Source organism: Schistocerca gregaria, chromosome 2 (genome assembly GCF_023897955.1).
Source record: "Schistocerca gregaria isolate iqSchGreg1 chromosome 2, iqSchGreg1.2, whole genome shotgun sequence".
Classification (NCBI taxonomy): domain Eukaryota; kingdom Metazoa; phylum Arthropoda; class Insecta; order Orthoptera; family Acrididae; genus Schistocerca; species Schistocerca gregaria.
In genome coordinates this window covers 1,021,794,879-1,021,816,807 of record NC_064921.1, presented here as the reverse complement: position 1 = coordinate 1,021,816,807, position 21,929 = coordinate 1,021,794,879, and the positions used below count along the sequence as shown (strand labels likewise).

At 38.7% G+C, this 21,929-nt stretch overlaps 2 protein-coding genes across 3 annotated transcripts in view; one reads left to right on the top strand and one right to left on the bottom strand.

Moving 5' to 3' along the window:
* Positions 1 to 5,746, bottom strand: part of LOC126335524 (meiosis 1 arrest protein-like) — a 241,279-nt gene extending 235,533 nt beyond the window's left edge. The window contains exons 1-2 of one of the 2 annotated variants that reach the window (XM_049998882.1): positions 5,513 to 5,746; positions 5,255 to 5,422 (exon numbers count right to left, since the gene is read on the bottom strand). In XM_049998882.1, the coding sequence (XP_049854839.1) occupies positions 5,255 to 5,422; positions 5,513 to 5,626 (282 nt within the window). In that variant the 5' untranslated portion in view covers positions 5,627 to 5,746. The remainder of the gene's footprint in view (positions 1 to 5,254; positions 5,423 to 5,512) is intronic. The other variant, XM_049998884.1, reaches the window with a different exon arrangement.
* The window catches only part of LOC126335525 (casein kinase I), a 94,776-nt gene continuing 78,508 nt past the window's right edge, over positions 5,662 to 21,929 (top strand). The window contains exons 1-4 of the mRNA XM_049998885.1: positions 5,662 to 5,961; positions 6,095 to 6,172; positions 6,265 to 6,375; positions 6,664 to 6,812. Of these exons, the coding sequence (XP_049854842.1) occupies positions 6,097 to 6,172; positions 6,265 to 6,375; positions 6,664 to 6,812 (336 nt within the window). The 5' untranslated portion in view covers positions 5,662 to 5,961; positions 6,095 to 6,096. The remainder of the gene's footprint in view (positions 5,962 to 6,094; positions 6,173 to 6,264; positions 6,376 to 6,663; positions 6,813 to 21,929) is intronic.

Sequence of the window (21,929 nt, the reverse complement as noted above, 5' to 3'; positions counted from 1 at the left end):
AGCCTCATTAATAGTTTTCAGGTGAACATCCACATACTGCCACAATAGTTTACTGTTGAGTATCTATGACCAGTAAAAACATAACCACATAATTCACAGTTCTTTCAGAATAATCAGGTATATATGGAACACACACTATCATTTTTTTAACACATGGCCTAATTGTAATGTCATTGTTTTAACACATGACCTAAATATAATGTCATTGTTTTAACTGTGTTACACTTATTTCACAGTTACATTGATGCACTGTTGTTCTAACCAACACACGTTTCTTGTCCGAAACTCGGCTGTGGACTGACTGTCTCGGAACCAAAAATCGGGCCCTTATACATCCTCACAAGAATAGGTTAATTTACAGAAATTATAATTAAAACTTAACTTATTTGATTAAGTGAATACATCGAAATATTCTGCCTTTTTAACACTTTTTTCTACTACAAGAGTTAGACCAAATTATTTGTTTAAACCACGAAATTAACAAATATAAGTATGCAAACAATACTTTGAAAAAAGTGAAAATTACTTTGGAATTAATGAAGGGCTGGTTTTGCTAACATGTTTTCGAAGAGAGCCTAATAGATACTTTAACATTATTAGTATCTCGTCTTCCAAAAAGTGTTTATAATTAGTACAGAATTTACAGTTGTTTATAACTCAACAACATAATTTAAGCTATGAAACAATTATTTATTTCTCACCCTATAACAAAAGATACTAACTAGGAACAGTCAAAATAATTAGAAAATCAATTAAGTACATAAAACTAAGCACAAAATTAGATCTGGTGTTACATTCTTTAAAACTGAGAGCCAACCTCTCTCTTTCATGAAAATTCAGATTACACTCACATATGTTAATGGAAAGTTTTTAAAAGCGAAAAAACAAATTTAAGGAGGCAAGTGGCAAAACAAGAGGGGAAGTATAAAAATATCCCAGCTTGCTTTGTCACAAGTTCTGGGCAATTTGAAACAGCGCAACAAGCTACTGGTGGAAGATGAGAGTGTATTTGGGTAAGGAGGAAAAAATCGGAGGCATACAACTTATAGAGATGTCACGAAAACCCTGGTGATTCAACTTGAAAAGTCTGGACATAGCCTAATAGCACCTGTGATAATTTTTTTACATCTCTTGAGAGAGGGGGAGGGGGGGCATGAAGGTAAAATGCCCATTGATTTCATTACACCAAAAGAAAGTGGGAAGTGAAGTACACTCTACAATATTTGGTTTTTGAGCAGATATGATGATAGTCTCAAATGTTCCTGAAAACAACCAATTTGCTACAATCCTTAGCCCTTTTCATGACCAACCAACAGTATCACCATCACAAGCAAAAAAAGGCTGAAGTGCCACAAAAGGTGGCACTGACACCACTGACACCTTGTATCAAAAGAAGAGTTTGTTATAGTCTGAACAGGAAAACATGGTGCTGGTCACTGGTAATTTTCTTCAATACGATCGATGCAAATGTAACAAACGCACACATAATTTGGATGATGCAAGCTACCAATAAACAGACGAGTCATTGGACTTTCATCATCAATCTGGGAAAGCATCTAGCAGGCGTAAATAAGTCAATGAATTCATTAGCAGTCTTGGATCCAAGAAGGGCACTGAAACCTCCTGTGAAGAAAGGGAGAAGATATGTATATTGTGTAGAGAAGAAAGATAGAAAAAGTCAAATTACTTGTTATTAGTGCACTGAACTGTATGCTCAGAACATTCTGCTACTGTCTATGTAAACTGCACACATCTGCAATAAGAATTAAATTACAAAAACACTTTGCCGACCGCGGTGGTCTCGCGGTTCTAGGCGCGCAGTCCGGAACTGTGTGACTGCTACGGTCGCAGGTTCGAATCCTGCCTCGGGCATGGATGTGTGTGATGTCCTTAGGTTAGTTAGGTTTAAGTAGTTCTAAGTTCTAGGCGACTGATGACCACAGATGTTAAGTCGCATAGTGCTCAGAGCCATTTTTACTAAAACACTTTGCGCAGAGCGAGAATAAACTGGATATGCTTAAAAAGCCACTAATAAAAGTATAAAAACTGTGTTGTTTAAATGTAGGACCTAAACTTTACATAATAAATAATTTTAAAAGTATTCATGCCTTAAAGGCAGTTCATGTCAAAGTAGTCAAAATAGTGTCAATTTAAACAATACAGGTCTGAAGGGCCTCACTTGTGGGTAACATTCTACAGATTTTCTGGCAAGCAGAAGGTTAATATTGTCTGCCAAGTCACGAATAAACAGCATCAGCATCTACATCTATATCTATACTCTGCAAACTACTTTGAAATGCATGGCAGAGGGCACATACCACTGTACCAGTTACTAGAGTCCCCCCCCCCCCCCCCCCATTATATTCACATATGGACTACAGGAAGAATGACTGTTTAAAAGTCTCTGTAGGTGTGCAGTTAATCTAATGTTGTCCTCACGATCGCTACGGTAGCGGTACATAGCGGGTTGTAGAGTATTCCTAATGTCATCATTTAAAGCTGGTTCTTGAAATTTTATAAGTAAGCTTTCTTGGGATAGTTTATGTCCATCTTCAAGATGAGAGTTTCTTCGGGATCTCTGTGACACTCCCATGGATAAAAAACAAACCTGTGACCATTTGTGCTACCCTTCTTCATACATAGGTCTACTTGGTATGGGTTCCACACACTTGAGCAATATTCTAGGGTGCTTAACATGATCGATTCAAAAGCAACCTCTTTCATAGACTGCCTGAATTTCCCCAGTATTCTACCAGTAATCGGAACTGTACCACCTGCTTCACCCAGAACTGAGCCTATGTGATCATTCCATTTCATATCTTACAAAGTGTTACACCCAGGTATTTGTAAGAGTTGACAGATATCAACTGTGACTCACTTTTACTATAGTCATAGGATGCTATGTTTTCTGGTCTTGTGCAGTGCACAATTTTACATTTCTGAACAATTAAAGGAAGTTGCTACTCTCTACCACTTTGAAATCCCATACAATCTGAACTGAAGGTTTATTTTTGCAGCTTCATTCAGATAGTACATCATTACAGATAAATGCATCATCTGCAAATAGTCTGCAAGGTCATTAATACAGAACATGAACAGTAAGTGTTCCAGCACACTTCGGTGGGGCACAGTGGAAGTTATTGAGTTTATGACATTTATAACTTCGTCATAAACTCAATAACTTCCACTGTGCCCCATCCATGGAGAGCTCCATCCAAGGCAACTTGTTGGATCCTCCCTACTAAAAAATCCTCAATCCAGCCACAAATTTTACTCTTGGTAATAAGTGTACATATGGTACTGAATCAAATTCTTTTAAAAAATCTAAAAATACTGCATCCGCCATCATTCAAAGGTTTCAGAAAGCAATTGGTTGGGTTTCACATGACCAATGTGGCATGGAGGTTATTTTATCTGAGATATTTCATTATGTCTGACCTCGGAATATGTTCTACAGTTCTAACAAATCAATGCCAAGGATAACAAAGCAATGTCAAGGATATTGGACAGTAGTTTTGTGGTTCACTTCTACCACCCCTCTTGCAAACATGTATGGCCTATACTTTCTTCCAATTATTGGGCACAGTTTTTTCATTGGAGCAATCAATGACAGACAATAATTAAAAGAGGGGCCAACTCAGCTGCAAATTCTGTATAGAGTCTGAATGAATCTGATTCCATAGGGACCTGCAGCGTCATTCAATTTTAACTGTTTTAGGTGCTTCTCAATGCCACTGACACTAATATCTATTTTATTCAACTTTACAGTGGTGCGAGGATTAAATTGGGGTAGTTCTCCTGAGTTTTCTTTCATAAAGAAGCATTTAAAAACAGTTAAGCATTTTTGTTTTTGATTTGCTACCCTCAATTTTGGTTCCTGTCTCATCCACGAGAGGCGGACACTAACTAGGGTGCCACGAACAACCTTTAAACACACTCAGAATTTCTTTGGGTTTTGTGATAAGATCATTAGACAAAATTCTAGTACAGTAGTAATTGAAGGTTTCACACATTCCTCTCTTGACAGCCAAATGTGTTTCATTCAGAACGCCCCTGCCTATAGTACTACACTTTGTTTTGCACCTAACATGCAGTTGTCTCCATTTCTTTAGAAGTTCCTTTCCTGTGAACATATCCCATGGAGGTTCTCAACCACTACAAACTGTTCTACTGAGTACACATCTGTACATTGTATGGTCAACTATTCATTTCAGCTTGAGCCTTAGCTCCTCTACATGATTATGTCCTGTGCTAAAAGTTCCAATTTTCTCATTCAGTTACGACACCACTGCTTTTTCTTCTAATTTACTGAACATTTAACTCTTTCTACTCGTTTCAGTTGCCCTTTGTATATTGGTAATCACTCTTGCTGTAAACACGTCATGATCACTGATATCAGTTTCATTGTGAACATCCTCAAAGAGGTCAGGTCTATTTTTTGCCACTAAATGTAATATATTTCCATTGTGAGTGGGCTTCTGAACCGCCTGTTCTAGGTAGTTTTAAGAGGCAGCATTTAGCAACATTTCACAGGATGTTTTGTGATGCCCACCAGTAACAAAACTGTTATTTTCCCAATTGATTGTTGGACAATTAAAGTCTCCACCAATAGCTACAGTACGACTGGGAAACTTACACACAAGCAAACAGAGGTTTCCTCTGAAGATTTCAGTAACATCAGGAAGGGAGTCTAGCAATCGCCAGAAGGATAAAATTACAACTTCATGCCCACCTCTGATATTGAGTCTCGCCCAAACAATCTCACATGCAGCTTCAATTTCTACCTTCAGATATCAATAGCAAGAATTCACAAAGACACCCTTGAAGTTACTTCTATATCAGTCAACGAGTCTTGACCCAAAATAATATAGTGTAGCCATCGGTTCGAATACATGATAACTGTGGGTTGACTGACTCTTCTAACCAGTTCAAGCGATAATGTAACAACGGAACTCAAGTCACCATGTTCATGAGCAAAAGTTCAGTGATCTATCATTACTTACATAACTGCGTGGCTGATTATAATCTGCAACACGACTGCTCAATTGGCGAACACGAAATAATAATTTCTTTAATATATGTCAACACAATAAAGTAAACAGCAACAGAGCCTAAGTGTCTCGGGGGTTTCTTTCGTGTAATTATTAAAGTCTAAAGCATAAATGTGTAGTACGCACAAATATTTTTCAACTCTACGTATAATCGTCTTACATTCTTGAAGGAATACGTTATCAGACTCAAATAATGTACTTACATAGCTTTCTACTGAATTTAGGGCTGGTAATACCTTCGAAAAATTTCCTCTCAATACATCTGTCCAGTAAATAAGTTCGAATGTTTTATTTATAACAGAAACGCCGAAACCTGGAATTCGAATTCCTCCTCTCAGCGAGCATGCCAACGTTAATACATTCTGTAGAGCCTTAAATAAAAGAAAACATACGTTTTTGAAGAATATACATGTTGTAGAATACAATTATTATATTCTGGCTGAACATATGCGTAGACATACGGTTATTGTAGTTTTTATATGTAAAGGAGTCATAGGATAGCCAATATCAAGCAGCACATGTTGTACTGGCTGACGACAATATGCTGTGCGCGTATTCTGAGAAAATCGGCTCATTTTCTCAACTTTGTTTCGTTTTATGAAATTGCAAACAACTCTTTATCCAACATTGAAGATGAATCCAATGTTTGGCGCCGCAATAATTCGAATCTCCCACTAGAATCTCACTTGTCATATGTTCACTCGGAACTAGTGCTGCTGCTGTTGCTTCGTGCGGCAGTAAAATGAAGTACTGACAGGGGTTGGTCATATGTTAGTGGATATATTCTGAAATATGAGAAACCCAAATAAATCTCGGTTTTGGTGTCGTACATCAGTCTCTTGATGGACCCATGTAATACAAAATAAACGGCCTCACTGTCTGTATTAGGCATTGCGCCCCACAAATTCGGGTAGGTATGCACAGTGAAGTTCCGTCACGGTAATAGCGTGAATACTATGTTGGGTGAAAGCGTAAAAAGATGGCTGCCTCTGTGGAAGCTGTTTATGTTTCCATTGTCTTGTAATGTCGGTTTACGATTTCAGAAATGGAGCTCCGTGTGGGGAACAAATACAGACTAGGCCGTAAAATAGGCAGCGGATCGTTTGGAGATATATATTTAGGTACTCGATTCGTTCCAAGTTCCTAGTATTACGACTTCACTTTACAACTTAATCTCCCAGATAAAATTAATTAATTCTGTTGGCTATTACAGGGACGAATATATCAACTGGTGAGGAAGTTGCAATTAAATTAGAAAGTATTAGGACTAGACATCCGCAGTTACATATTGAGTCGAAGTTCTACAAGTTGATGCAAGGTGGAGGTAAGTAGCCGGAGTATCATTAAATGCAGGCATTAAACATTAAAGGAATCCTCAAGGTACGTTTATTTCGTAACATTGTGCCCCCAGTGCATCCCCATATAAAATTTTGTTTCGAACCTTATGAGTAATGAACCTACGTTAAAATACCAGACTTAGTGTCAGTGGTTCCTGATATAATGTCAGTATATTTTATAATCGTCTTGAAACCGCTTCCAGTACGGGTAAAAAATCTGATTTTTGTGCTTAGACCGCTTTGTTTGATTCTTACTTTCCTATACAATATTTCAGTTGGCATACCATCCATCAAATGGTGCGGTTCAGAAGGAGATTATAATGTTATGGTGATGGAGCTCTTGGGTCCATCTTTAGAAGATCTCTTTAATTTTTGTTCACGTCGGTTTTCGCTGAAGACTGTTCTCTTACTGGCTGATCAACTGGTAAGTCACTCTTTATAAAAATTTCTGTGTTCTTTCAGGCTGTTTTTCCTTGCGATTTGCATCCAAACTGGCTGTTGACAATATTTTTTTACTTTGCTCCTGTCAAATGGCAACATGTTCATAGAACAGTTTTCTTACTAAAGGGGAAAATACTGCATGCAGAACTAGGATTAATGTCAGATTTGGGTAACTTTGTGTTCGGAAAAGTTATCAAGTTTAATTAGTGTGATGCATGAATGTAATGTTTGAGTTGAATTCCCTATGGCATCTAGCCAAGTTTGCTCTCATGAAATTTTAGCTCTCTCCCTCCCCCTCTCTCTCTTCGCCCCTTCCCCCCTTCATAATTTTTAAAATTGTGATGATTAATAATTACTTGTATGATTTTGAAATAAATTATTTTATCATCTAATCTCTTTGTAGTTTGATAGTTATGTATGATTAGGAATCAGTATTTTGAGAGTAAAATAAACAACTGACCTTTAACTAAAACAACTGTAGCAATAAAGGAAATGTGTTGTTACAGGACCGTATTTTATTTTGGAAACATGGCTCAGCTTTGCATTTAGTAGCACATAAACTGAAAGAAAGAGATGCCAAATTTGTTTTGAAAATAATCAACAGAGCATAACATTTAATTAATAAAAACAATTTAAAGAAGCATCTGTATCACTGTAAGCAAACTATTGAAATTTCAAAAGCTGTGAACCGTGTGCTTTCTATAGACCCTTAATTTTAAACAAACTGAGCCACTAGTATTTAAAAAATATCAAATTAAAGCAGTTGCAATATTGACAATTTTTGCCACTTGCATCAACATTCAGCAGTAGTGTTCTCTTCTGAACAGTACATATATGGTTGTTGTGGTCCACAGTCCAAAGACTGATTTGATTCCACTGTCCCACTACTCTATCCTGTGCAAGTCTGTTCATCTCGGAGTAACTACTGCAACCTACATCCTTCTGAATCTCCTTACTGTATTCCTCCCTAGGTCTCCCTCAACAATTTTTACACCCCTCCACACTTCCCTCTAGTAGCAAATTGGTGATCCTTTGGTGCCTCAGAATGTGTCTTACTAACTGATCCCTTCTTTTAGTCAGGTTGTGGCGTAAATTTCTCTCCTCCCCAAATTTTATTCAGTACCTCCTTATTAATTGCATGATCTACACATCTAATCTTCAGCATTATTCTGTAGCATCACATTTCAAAAGCTTCTATTCTCTTCTTGTCCAAACTATTTATCGTCCATGTTTCACTTCCATACGTGGCTACACTCCATACAAATACTTTCAGAAACGACTTCCTTACACTTAAATCTATACTTGATGTTAACAAATTTCTCTTCTTCAGAAGTGCTTTCCTTGCCATTGCCAATCCACATTTTGTATCCTCTGTGATTCGATAATCATCAGTTATTTTGCTTCCCAAATAACAAAGAAGTGTCTTGTTTCCTAACGTAATTCCCTCCCCATCACATAGTTTAGTTTGAGTACATTCCATTATCCTCCTTTTTGCTTTTGTTGATGTTCATCTTATATCCTCCTCTCAAGACTGTCCATTCCATTCAGCTGTTCTTCCAAGTCCTTTGCTGTCATCCACAAACCTCAAAGTTTTCGGAACTTTAATTCCTGCTTCAAATTTTTCTTTTGTTTCCTTTACTCGTCGCTCACTATACAGATTAAATAACATCAGGGATGGGCTACAACTCTGTCTCACTCCCTACTCAACCACTGCTTCCCTTTGATGCCCTTTGACTCTTATAACTGCCACCTGGTTTGTGTACAAATTGTAAATACCCTTTGTCTTCTTGTATTTTACTCCTGCCATCTTTAGAATTTGATAGAGATTATTCCAGTCAACATTTTCAAAAGCTTTCTCTAAGCCTACAAATGCTGTAAATGTACATTTGCCTTTCCTTAACCTACCATCTGTGAGCAGTCGTAGGGTCAGTATTGCTTCGCATATACCTACACTTCTCCTGAATCCAATCTGATCTTCCGCGAGGTTGGCTTCTACCAGTTTCTCCATTCTTCTGTGAAGGATTTGTGTTAGTATTTTCCAGCTATGACTTGTTAAGCTGATAGTTCAGTAATTTTCACATGTGAGCACCTGATTTCTTTGTAATTGGGAATATTATATTCTTCTTGAAGTCTGAGGATATTTCGCCTGCCTCGTACATCTTGCTCACCAGATGGAAGAGTTTTGTCATGTCTCCCAGGGCTATCAGTAGCTCTAATGGAATGTTGGCTACACCTGGGGCCTTGTTTTGACTCGAGTCTTTCAGTGCTTTGTCAAATTCTTCACGCAGTATCAAATATCCCTTCTCTACTTTCATTTCCATAATATTATTGCCCTCTAGTACCTTTCCCTTGTATATACCCTGTATATAGTCCTTCCACCTTCCTGCTTTCCCTTCTTTGCTTAGGATTGGTTTTTCATCTGAGGTCTTGATATTCATACAGGTAGTTCTCTTTTCTCCAAAGGTCTCTTTAATTTACCTGTAGGCAGTGTCTATCCTACCCCTAGTGATATATACTTAAACATCCTTACATTTGTCCACTAGTCATTCTTGCTTAGCCATTTTGCACTTCCCATTGATCTCATTTTTTAGGGATTCCTATTCTCTTTCTCCTGCTTCATTTATTGCATTTTCACGTATTCTCCTTTCATCGATTAAATTCGGTATCTCTTGTGCTACCCAAAGATTTCTGCTAGTCTCGCCCTTTCACCTCTTTGATCCTCTGCTGCCTTCATTGTTTCATCTCAAAGCTACCCACTCTTCTTCTACTGTATTCCTTTCCCGTGTTCTTGTCATTTGTTCCCTAATGCTTTCTCTGAAACCATCTACAGCTTCTGGTTCTGTCAGTTTATCCAGGTCCCATCTCCTTAAATTCCTGGCTTTTTGCAGCACATATACTACTCTGACAGATATTATATCTTTGAGTTTGATTGTTTAGGATGATGATTAGTTTTGTGTCCATGTAACAAAAATGCAAGTGCTTCTACAGGATAGGAGTTGAGATCTTTTTCTGTTTGTTTTCAAGTTGTACTTTGCTGCCTGTCAGTTATTTTATATTGTTATGTAAATGAAAAAAAATTGTTGGTCACATTGTATACCCACTTTTATGCTAAAGACAACATTAATGTCGAGTAATGACTGTCTTTTTCTTTTTGGTATTGTAATTGTGCAAACAATTGCTCCTTTTGGACTGTAGTGGGTTATTTACTACAAATTTCATGAGGGAATAAATATACTGTGAACCAGTAGTCACAATGCATAACTCCTTAAACAAATGTCTAAAAGTTGATTTTGGATGAACACCACTTAATATTCTTAAAGCAAGTTTGTGAGCAATGAAGACTTTCTCTCTTAAATATGAGTTATCCCAGAACATCATTACATATTATGGAATGAAAATATGCAAAATATGCCAACTTCCTGATTTTTGTCTCCCCAAGAGTTGCATCTCGCCGTGTTGTAGAGATTAGCGATATACGAAGTTCTGAAAAGTAATATCTGTGAATATTTTATATGAGAAGTCCTAAAGCTTTTAAAATGAAGCAAATGTTATTAACATTTTGCCTCTATTTTTCGAGTCTACTTACTTGCAGCTCTATGCCACCAGAGGGCTTTGTATTATAACATATAACATGGTGGCATGCAATGTAACTATGTCAGTGCATGAGAAGCAGTGTGGTGTTAAAAAAGTTTGGAATTCGATGAATTTACTCACACCTGGAGTATCCTCTCTTTCAGCGACATTGCCCAACACACGTAAGCACTGTGACATCTGCAGATCATCCTGCACACAGTTTCACACCTTGGCTCCATTGGATTTTTTTCTGTTTCCAAAACTTAAAGGACACCTTCAGTTACTCCACTTTCATACTGATGAAGCACTGCAAGTGGAGGTGAGGTTGTAGATACATCAACAGTCAAACATTCCATAGTGACGATATCAACAAATTGGTCTCTTGTTGGGAGAAATGTTTGTCACCCAGTTGACTATATTGAGAAATAAATATGTATGTTGTTGTTGTTGTCTTCAGTCCTGAGACTGGTTTGATGCAGCTCTCCATGCTACTCTATCCTGCGCAAGCTGCTTCATCTCCCAGTACCTACTGCAACCTACATCCTTCTGAATCTGCTTAGTGTACTCATCTCTCGGTCTCCCTCTACGATTTTTACCCTCCACGCTGCCCTCCAATGCTAAATTTGTGATCCCTTGATGCCTCAAAACATGTCCTACCAACCGATCCCTTCTTCTAGTCAAGTTGTGCCACAAACTTCTCTTCTCCCCAATCCTATTCAATACCTCCTCATTAGATACGTGATCTATCCACCTTATCTTCAGTATTCTTCTGTAGCACCACATTTCGAAAGCTTCTATTCTCTTCTTGTCCAAACTATTTATCGTCCATGTTTCACTTCCATACATGGCTACACTCCAAACAAATACTTTCAGAAACGACTTCCTGATACATAAATCTATATTCGATGTTAACAAATTTCTCTTCTTCAGAAACGCTTTCCTTGCCATTGCCAGTCTACATTTTATATCCTCTCTACTTCGACCATCATCAGTTATTTTACTTCCTAAATAGCAAAACTCCTTTACTACTTTAAGTGTCTCATTTCCTAATCTAATTTCCTCAGCATCACCCGATTTAATTTGACTACATTCCATTATCCTCGTTTTGCTTTTGTTAATGTTCATCTTATATCCTCCTTTCAAGACACTGTCCATTCCGTTCAACTGCTCTTCCAAGTCCTTTGCCGTCTCTGACAGAATTACAATGTCATCGGCGAACCTCAAAGTTTTTACTTCGTCTCCATGAATTTTAATACCTACTCCAAATTTTTCTTTTGTTTCCTTTACTGCTTGCTCAATATACAGATTGAATAACATCGGGGAGAGGCTACAACCCTGTCTCACTCCTTTCCCAACCACTGCTTCCCTTTCATGCCCCTCGACTCTTATGACTGCCATCTGGTTTCTGTACAAATTATAAATAGCCTTTCGCTCCCTGTATTTTACCCCTGCCACATTTAGAATTTGAAAAAGAGTATTCCAGTCAACATTGTCAAAAGCTTTCTCTAAGTCTACAAATGCTAGAAACGTAGGTTTGCCTTTTCTTAATCTTTCTTCTAAGATAAGTCGTAAGGTCAGTATTGCCTCACGTGTTCCAACATTTCGACGGAATCCAAACTGATCCTCCCCGAGGTCTGCATCTACCAGTTTTTCCATTCGTCTGTAAAGAATTCGCGTTAGTATTTTGCAGCCGTGGCTTATTAAACTGATAGTTCGGTAATTTTCACATCTGTCAGCACCTGCTTTCTTTGGGATTGGAATTATTATATTCTTCTTGAAGTCTGAGGGTATTTCGCCTGTCTGATACATCTTGCTCACCAGCTGGTAGAGTTTTGTCATGACTGGCTCTCCCAAGGCCGTCAGTAGTTCTAATGGAATGTTGTCTACTCCGGGGGCCTTGTTTCGACTCAGGTCTTTCAGTGCTCTGTCAAACTCTTCACGCAGTATCGTATCTCCCATTTCGTCTTCATCTACATCCTCTTCTATTTCCATAATATTGTCCTCAAGTACATCGCCCTTGTATAAACCTTCTATATACTCCTTCCACCTTTCTGCCTTCCCTTCTTTGCTTAGAACTGGGCTGCCATCTGAGCTCTTGATATTCATACACGTGGTTCTCTTCTCTCCAAAGGTCTCTTTAATTTTCCTGTAGGCAGTATCTATCTTACCCCTAGTGAGATAAGCTTCTACATCCTTACATTTGTCCTCTAGCCATCCCTGTTTAGCCATTTTGCACTTCCTGTCGATCTCATTTTTGAGACGTTTGTATTCCTTTTTGCCTGCTTCATTTACTGCATTTTTATATTTTCTCCTTTCATCAATTAAATTCAATATTTCTTCTGTTACCCAAGGATTTTTAGCAGCCCTCGTCTTTGTACCTACTTTATCCTCTGCTGCCTTCACTACTACATCCCTCAGAGCTACCCATTCTTCTTCTACTGTACTTCTTTCCCCTATTCCTGTCAATTGTTCCCTTATGCTCTCTCTGAAACTCTGTACAACCTCTGGTTCTTTCAGTTTATCCAGGTCCCATCTCCTTAATTTCCCACATTTTTGCAGTTTCTTCAGTTTTAATCTACAGGTCATAACCAATAGATTGTGGTCAGAGTCCACATCTGCCCCTGGAAATGTCTTACAACTTAAAACCTGGTTCCTAAATCTCTGTCTTACCATTATATAATCTATCTGATACCTTCTAGTATCTCCAGGGTTCTTCCACGTATACAACCTTCTTTCATGATTCTTAAACCAAGTGTTAGCTATGATTAAGTTGTGCTCTGTGCAAAATTCTACTAGGCGGCTTCCTCTTTCATTTCTTAGCCCCAATCCATATTCACCTACTATGTTTCCTTCTCTCCCTTTTCCTACACTCGAATTCCAGTCACCCATTACTATTAAATTTTCGTCTCCCTTCACTATCTGAATAATTTCTTTTATTTCATCGTACATTTCTTCAATTTCTTCATCATCTGCAGAGCTAGTTGGCATATAAACTTGTACTACTGTAGTAGGTGTGGGCTTCGTATCTATCTTGGCCACAATAATGCGTTCACTATGCTGTTTGTAGTAGCTTACCCGCATTCCTATTTTCCTATTCATTATTAAACCTACTCCTGCATTACCCCTATTTGATTTTGTGTTTATAACCCTGTAGTCACCTGACCAGAAGTCTTGTTCCTCCTGCCACCGAACTTCACTAATTCCCACTATATCTAACTTTAACCTATCCATTTCCCTTTTTAAATTTTCTAACCTACCTGCCCGATTAAGGGATCTGACATTCCACGCTCCGATCCGTAGAACGCCAGTTTTCTTTCTCCTGATAACGACATCCTCCTGAGTAGTCCCCGCCCGGAGATCCGAATGGGGGACTATTTTACCTCCGGAATATTTTACCCAAGAGGATGCCATCATCATTTAATCATACAGTAAAGCTGCATGTCCTCGGGAAAAATTACGGCTGTAGTTTCCCCTTGCTTTCAGCCGTTCGCAGTACCATTACAGCAAGGCCGTTTTGGTTAATATTGCAAGGCCAGATCAGTCAATCATCCAGACTGTTGCCCCTGCAACTACTGAAAAGGCTGCTGCCCCTCTTCAGGAACCACACGTTTGTCTGGCCTCTCAACAGATACCCCTCCGTTGTGGTTGCACCTACGGTACGGCCATCTGTATCGCTGAGGCACGCAAGCCTCCCCACCAACGGCAAGGTCCATGGTTCATGGGGGCATATGTAGACATAAAAAATTTAGATGTGGAATGTTAACATTTGTTTTATTTAAAAAATCTTGAAGCATTTTCACATAAAAATTTGGAAGCAGTGCAGCTGAACGTGCATGGGCAAAAGTAAAATTTTTGTTTAGGGAGCGCAGCAATTAAGGGGAAAATTCGAGGGACACAGCCAAAGACAATCTGTTTAAGATTGCAAGTGTATCCCTCATTTCAGTAACTGCTGATGACTGAGAAGGGTACGGCAAGAAATTTCCACAACTGGGAGAAGATTACTGTAGATGTGACTGTGTGATCGAACTTGCAGTAAACTAAACCATTAAAACTGCTGAATCGGGCAGTAGCAACAATAATACATTATGCACATATGAGGAACATAATGAGACTGATTCTGAGTGATTTATGTGCACAAACAGTTCAGCTTTACCTATGTGAATAAATGTTCAAAACTTTTCTCATTCTCCTTTTTATTGCCAGAATGTAAGTTTTACTACTTGTTCTTTTTGATTTCGAATTGTCGATGAGAGTGGATAGAGGTATTAGTAGCAGGCACCATCATTCAAAATGAAACTATCAATTTTGATTTCACGAATCCTGTAAACTTTTAACGTACTCTGGCCTCAGTTTTTACTGTCATAAACACACAATATGTTGCAATTGACAACTATTACGGCGCTAGTTAATAGTTGATACTGTTGGCACTGCTTGAAGCACAATTTGTATGTGAACGCAAGTGTGTTGCTGGCACGACTTGATGTTACTGCGGCTTATCCCCCTCTTCCCCCTAAGCAGCCTGTATACTGAGAGTCAATGGATGGAGCTTGCTTACTCCACTCCCCGCAACCCCCCTCAGAATTCGCTTTTCTTCTTGTGAACAGACTTTAGCAGAAGTGACCCATAAAACAATCATACAATGTCTTTGGCATCCTTTTGTTTTAGAATGTTACAACACATTCTGAGCTCAACTCTAATGAGGTATTTAAAATAATTCATTTATTTTTCAGTCTCTGGTATGCATTATTAATACGGTGACATGTTTCAATCACTCAGGACCATCTTCAGATCTAAGTAGCTGTGAGAGAAAACCGTCTTGTCTATCTTGAACTTCAAATCAGTGTACTCTTGGGTCTTGATAAGAATTCAGAGTAGTGCAAAGATTGGCAACTTGCTTCAGATGTTCAGAAACATAAAATTATGCACTCATTAAACGAAAAGACACAGTGCACTATAACTACAAATATCAATGGGTCACAGTTGGAATATGTCAGCTAATACATATACATAGACGTAACATTTTGTAGGTGTATGAAATCTACATCCACATCTAGATCTGTACTTTACAAACCACTGTAAGGTGCATGGCAGAGGGTGCGTTTTCATTTATATCCAGTTCTTGAAACTTTGTCAACAGAGTTTCTCGGGATAGTTTACGTCTATCTTAAAGAGTGTCTTTCATTTCATTTCCTTCAGTATCACTGTGACATTCTCCCATGGATCAAACAAATCTGTGACCATTCATGCTGTCCTTCTCTGCATACTTTCAGTATCCCTTGTTCTATTTGGTGCAGGTCCCACACTCTTGAGTAATATTCTAGATTTGGTCCCACAGGTGATTTGTAAGCAATCTCCTTTGTAGGCTGATTGCATTTATCGAGTATTCTACCAATAAATTTAAGTTTACTGCCTGCTTTACCCAAAGCTGAGTGTATGAGACCATTCCATGCTGCGCGGAGTGGCTGAGTGGTTTGAGGCGCCATGTCACAGACTGCGCAGCGCCTCCCGCTGGAGGTTTTGAGTCCTCCCTCGCACAGGGATGTGTGTGTTGTTCATAGCATTAGTTAGTTTAACTAGTGTGTAAGACTAGGGACCGATGATCTCACCAGTTTGGTCCCTTAGAAATTTACACACACATTTTTGATCATTCCATTTCATATCACTGCAAATTTTTATGAGTTGACCGATTCCAACAATGACTCGTTGATATTATAGTGATAAGATACTACTTTTTTTCATTTTGTGACCTGCACAGTTTTAAGTTTCTGAACATTTAAAGCAAGTTGCCAACATTTGCACCAACTTGAAATCTTATCAAGATCTGGCTGAATACTTCTGCAGCTTCTTTCAGATATTACCTCATCACAGATAGCGGCATTGTCTGCAGAAGTCTGAGGTTACTATTAAATTATCTGAAATATAATATAGAACATGAACAGCAAGGGTCCCAACACACTTACCTGGGGGCTCACCTGAAGTTACTTCTACTTGTGACAATGACCCTCCATCCTGCGTTCTCCCAACCAAAAAGTCCTCATTTCAGTCAAAAATTTCACTTGATACCCCATATGATCGTACTTTCGACAATAAGTGTAGGTGTGGTACTGAGTCAAATGCTTTTTGGAAATCGAGAAATAGTGCATCTACCTAACTATCCTGACCCAAAGCTTTCAGTATGCCATGTGAGAAAAGTGAGAGTTGGGTTTCACATGATTGATGTTTTCAGAATGCATGCTGGTTGGATATTAGGCCATTCTGTTCAAGATACCTCATTTTGTTTGAGCTGAGAATATGTTCTAAAATTCTACAAGAAATTGATATAAAAGATATTGGACAGTAATTTTCTTAATCACTTCTACTACCCTTTTTGCAGACATGTGTGACAAGTAGTTTTTTTTCAGGAAATGGGCACATTTTTTTGTTCAAGGGATGTTCTTAGATTATAGCTAGAAGAGGGCCTAACTGAAACAACAAATTCAGTACAGAATATGATAGCAATTCCATTGGGCCTTAGATCTTTGTTCAGTTTTTACAGTTTTTTACTTTTTCTCAACACCATTGACACTAATATTTATTTGATTCATCTTTTCAGTGTTATGAGAACTAAATTTTAGCTGTTTCCTTTGTAAAGGAAAATATGAAGATGAATGCCAGCTTTTGCTTTGGTAACCTCCAATTCTAGTTCCTGTCTCATTTGCTAGTGACTGAACATTAACTTTGATGCCACTAACAGCCTTTACACATGCCCGGAATTTATTTGGGTTTTGTGAAATATTGTTGGACAATATTTTGCTACAGTATTCGCTGGAGGCATTGTTCTGTTGACAGCCAAATGCATTGTATTCTGCATCTCTCTATTATAAACCTACAGTTTGTTTTACACTTATTGTGCAGTAATTTATGTTCTTTAGAAGTTTCTTTATAGTGACTGAACACCATGGAAGGTCCCTATCATTATGAACTGTTCTACTGGGTACATAGCTATCCAGTGCATGCTCAACTATTCTTTTGAACTTGAGCCCTAGTTCCTCTAAATACTTGGGCCCTGTGCTGAAAGTTTCATGTTCCTCATTGAAGTATGACACTGCTGATTTTTGTCATGGTCACTGATAAGTTTCAGTGTGGACATCCTCAAAGAGGTTAGCTCTGTTTCTTGCCGCAAGATCCAATATATTTTCGTTTTGAGTCGGGTTCCAAATTATTTTATTTAATAAAATTGCAGCAAAATAGCCATATACAGTTACTTTGCTTAACATTTTACATTTTGCATTTTTGCATATTCATTTATCGATTTCACTCTTTTACTGCACAGTTCTATGTGATATCGTTCACAGGCTTCGTTACACAGTTCACATGCACATGTTCCGGTTGGGTAGTGATAAGTTTTGTTTTTGCAGATTAGATGATGAAAGCCGGAAATAGAAAGTCTAGTTATGGCATGTCGCTGTTCAAAGTTTGGTGCTGTCCATGAGCGGTTCGTCATTGCTTCGGTGCCATAAAAATCCGGCCATATTTTTTCTCATTTGTCTTCCGTGATCTTCAGTCGCTTTCTGGAAGCCCTGGTGTGTGGCATCATATATTGAAGGCTGATGTCTTCAATTAGAAATGTCTCTCTCGCTAGCAGGTACACTAGTGCAGATCTTGCTGTCTTTGAGAGACCTAGTGCTCTTTTTAGATAGGTTGATTTTACCTTTTCTAGTGTTTCTAGATTTTTTTTTTTTTTGTCAGTGGGTCCATTATAACCTCCATCCCATAGGCCAGGATTGGCAAGATTTTTGTGTTGAATAATTTCATGGCTGTTCCTAGACTGAGTAGGCGGATGTTTTTGATGTCCTGTATCGCTATTATTGCTTGGGCTGCACGTTCTGTTGTATGTTTTGTGAAGCATTTGGCTGTTGGTTTCAATGTCACTCCTAGGTAAAGTCTGATGAGATTTTTATTTTTTGGACTCTGATACTGATTTCCGCATTCTTGGGTGTTTTGCCTCCTTTTCTGAAAATTACCATTTCTGTCTTTGTTATGTTTATGTGTAGTTTGTGTTCACTGCACCATCTGCCTATTTTCTCAATGATTCTCTGCAGCTTCTGTATATCTGTTGAACCTACGGCTATGTCGTCAGTGTCGTCAGTGTATGCATATACATACACATCTTCTTCATTTTCTCCAATTCGGAGTATTTCAGTGGCAAGAATGTACAGCAAAGGACTCATTTGGTCACCCTGTAAGACTCCGTTCGACTGCAGAACGGGGTTCGAAAAAGAGAGTTTGTCTGATATTGTAATTAAGTTGTATTCGAGGATTGACTTGATTATTCTTGCCCATACGCTATCTTCTCCCATTGTGTTTTCCAGTTTTTGGACTATGAGCTCTCTTTCCAATAGGTCAAAGGCTTTCATAAAGTCTATGAATACTGTGTAGAACATTTGTTTCTTTTGTAGCGCACCATCGATGTTGTTTAGAAGCAGCCTGACTGCCGTAAGTGTTGATCTTCCAGATCTGAAACCCATTTGTCGTTCTGGGAGATGACTGTCCACAGAGGCTTGGATTTTTTTGTGTTATTATCTTTGAAAACATCTTGAATTGAGTATTTTCCAGGGCTATGCCTCTCTATTTGTTTGGGTCCATTGGGTCTCCTCTACTTTTGTGAAGAACTTTTATTGTCGAGTGTCTCCATTGTGTCGGAATTCTTCCAAGTTCCAGGCATTTGTTAAACAGTTTGGTCCATACGTGTTGAAGGGCCTCTTTTGCATCTTTTGTGTGTTCGTTATATATATTGTCAGATCCTGCTGCTTTCTTGTTCTTCAGCTTTTATTACTTCTTTCACGTCATCTTCATTCAGGGGTTCCAATGTATTGTCTTTTTCCTTAGTTTGATGTTTCTCTTTCTTTGGGGGTGTTTTGAGTACTTGTTTGTCCAGTATCTTACTGAAGTGGTCTTCCCATTCCTTCAGGTCTATATTTGGTGTATGAGCCATTTTTCTTGGTCTTGCTGCTATGTATTTGTTTCTCTCTGCTTCATCCGCTTCTCTTTTTGCCTCTCTTTCTATGTATTCTTTTTTCTTCTCTTCTGTTAGCTTTTTGTAGATTCTTCTCTCTTCTGCGTACAGTTTGTATGTTTCCTCGTCATGCTGGTTTCTTAGTCTGTGGAGGGTTCTTAGAACAGTGTTCCTTTTGCTGTAGCATTCAGCATCGAACCATCTTTTGGCCGTCCTTGTTTTGGGGATTGCTTGTATCACTGAATTTTTTAGGTCTTCTATTTGGTCTGTTGCTTTTTCAAGGTCTCCTTCCCCTATGAAAGTTTCTATTTGTGTTAATTGTTCTTGCTGGTTTGTTAATTTTTCTATATCAATTTTTCTTTGTGTGATTTTGTGGGTCTTTCTTGCTGGCTGTGACGTGACGATATATTTTTATCTTCATTGGCATGTGCTTTCGTATAGGAGTAATTGAGTCATGCCATATTGGTTGAATACTTCCTTCTATGTCTCCTCTTGTTAATGCGATATCAATGGTGCTCTTCCCATTGTGGCATATGTATGTAGGTATCTGTCTATCGTTAAGTAGGGTGAAACCATCTTCTTCTAGGGTTTCAACAACTAGTTTTGTTTTTATAGTTTTCTGTGTCTATTCTGCAGTTGAGATCACCTGCAATAATGGTGGGTTTGCTGTCGCGTTGTTTGATGAGTGTGACTATTTCGTCAATTATTTCTAGAGCATTTATGTGCGGTTTAAAATAGGCTGCAATCGTATTTATGTTTGCCGCTTCTGTTAGCATACTATTTTCTTGATTTATGATTTTTTTAGTAGCGCCATCCAGGGTTTCAGTGGGATAGATATTCCTCCCATGGGTCGTCCTCTTTCTCCCTTCTTTGCCATTAGGTGATAATTATAGAAATCTTTGTTGCCAGCTGTCTGTCAGGAAGGTTTCTGTTAGAATTGCAAGATCCGAGTTTTGCAGTTATTTGTTGTAAGTAGTTTTCAGAGAAGGCATTTAGTAATGTTTCACAGGACGTCTTGTCATTGACACCAATAACAAAATTGTAATTTTCCCAGTTAATTGTTGGATAATTAAAGTCTCTGCCGATGATAACAAAGTGATTGCGGAACTTACACACAAGTGGAACTAAGGTTTTCTCTCATTTCGGTGGATTTGAGTTCCTTGTATACTGCGACAAATACAGCATCTCCATGTCCTGTTTGTCTATCCTTTTGATATACACTCAAATTTCCTCCCAAAATCTCACTGCTATCAATTCCAGATTTCAACCAACTTTCTGTACCTAGTATTATGCTGGCCCTTTGTTGTGAACATTTCGGCAGTTTACCATAAAGATTTTAATCCTGTCACATGTGGGAGGCATTTCTTTCGATCTTACACTGATACTTCTGGGTTTCCTACAGCTATCGCCTCAATTGGATGGAGAGTCACCTAATTTTAAAAAACACCACCCTCGTGTGCTTCCCACAGAGTCAGCTACCTGAGTAGCAGCCTCTGATCTGTAGAGCCCACCTGATCCATTTAGGGGGAACCTAATGTTCTCAACCCTGTGGTTGTCCATGAAGTTGCAGTGTAGCTTGTCACAAAAGCTTCAGTCCCTGGTTAAGTCCTTCCACTTGACTCAGAACCAAAGGGTCATGATCAGTTCTGGGACAATGCTGCAAATTCTGAGCTTCGTTGGAGCTCCAGACACAAGGCAGTCTTCTCAGTATTCTCTGCCAGTCACTAGACTGGCCCAAGTATGACTTTGGCTCTCAGAAGACAGGCATCATTTGTTCCAATGTGTGCCACAGTCTGCGGTTGATTGCACCTGTTCCATCAGTGGCTGCTGGGATAGACTTTTCAGCTTGTTGAAAGAGCCCTCCCAGGCATTCATGCTGAGTACAACTGGTGTCCTTTAAAGTCCCTTGCTGCCATTCCAGAAGGACTACAATCATTCACCATATGTTTGATCTGCCAACGATTAATAGACCCTACATTTTTGCATTTACTTTTTCTTGACACCAGACAGAACAGGTTTCCCTAAAACAGGTGGAGTGAGTCCCATTGGCTCATTTTCAGTTCAGTGGAAGACAGCACCTCAAACTCCTTGGCCCCCGTCCACCCTATACAGGGCACCGAGATCTGGCATTAGACAGATATTGTGCTTTCTGCAGAGGAGACAGGTTATACTGGAGAGGATAATACTTGAGGTACTTCAGGTACCAGTATCACAGGTACGTGACTCTCTGGAGCTCCTACAACACACAGATTTGCAGCAGTTGCCAATCGTTTGACAGGATTCAGGGCGATTTCCAGCTGTTTTCGAATGTCCACCAACTTGTCCCATGTTCCAGAACAGCATTCACAGTGGGGCTGCATTATAGCTGGTGTGATGTACTACAGGGCAGTGAACAAATAACTTTAAATTAAGCTCTGCTGATTATCTCTTAATCTGTTTGAGCTAAAAAGCTGCTAATTCCCTGTAAGAATTGAAGTAAATAGTCAAAATGAGTTTTCTATTAAGGCAACACAAAAACCTGTGGTGTAAATT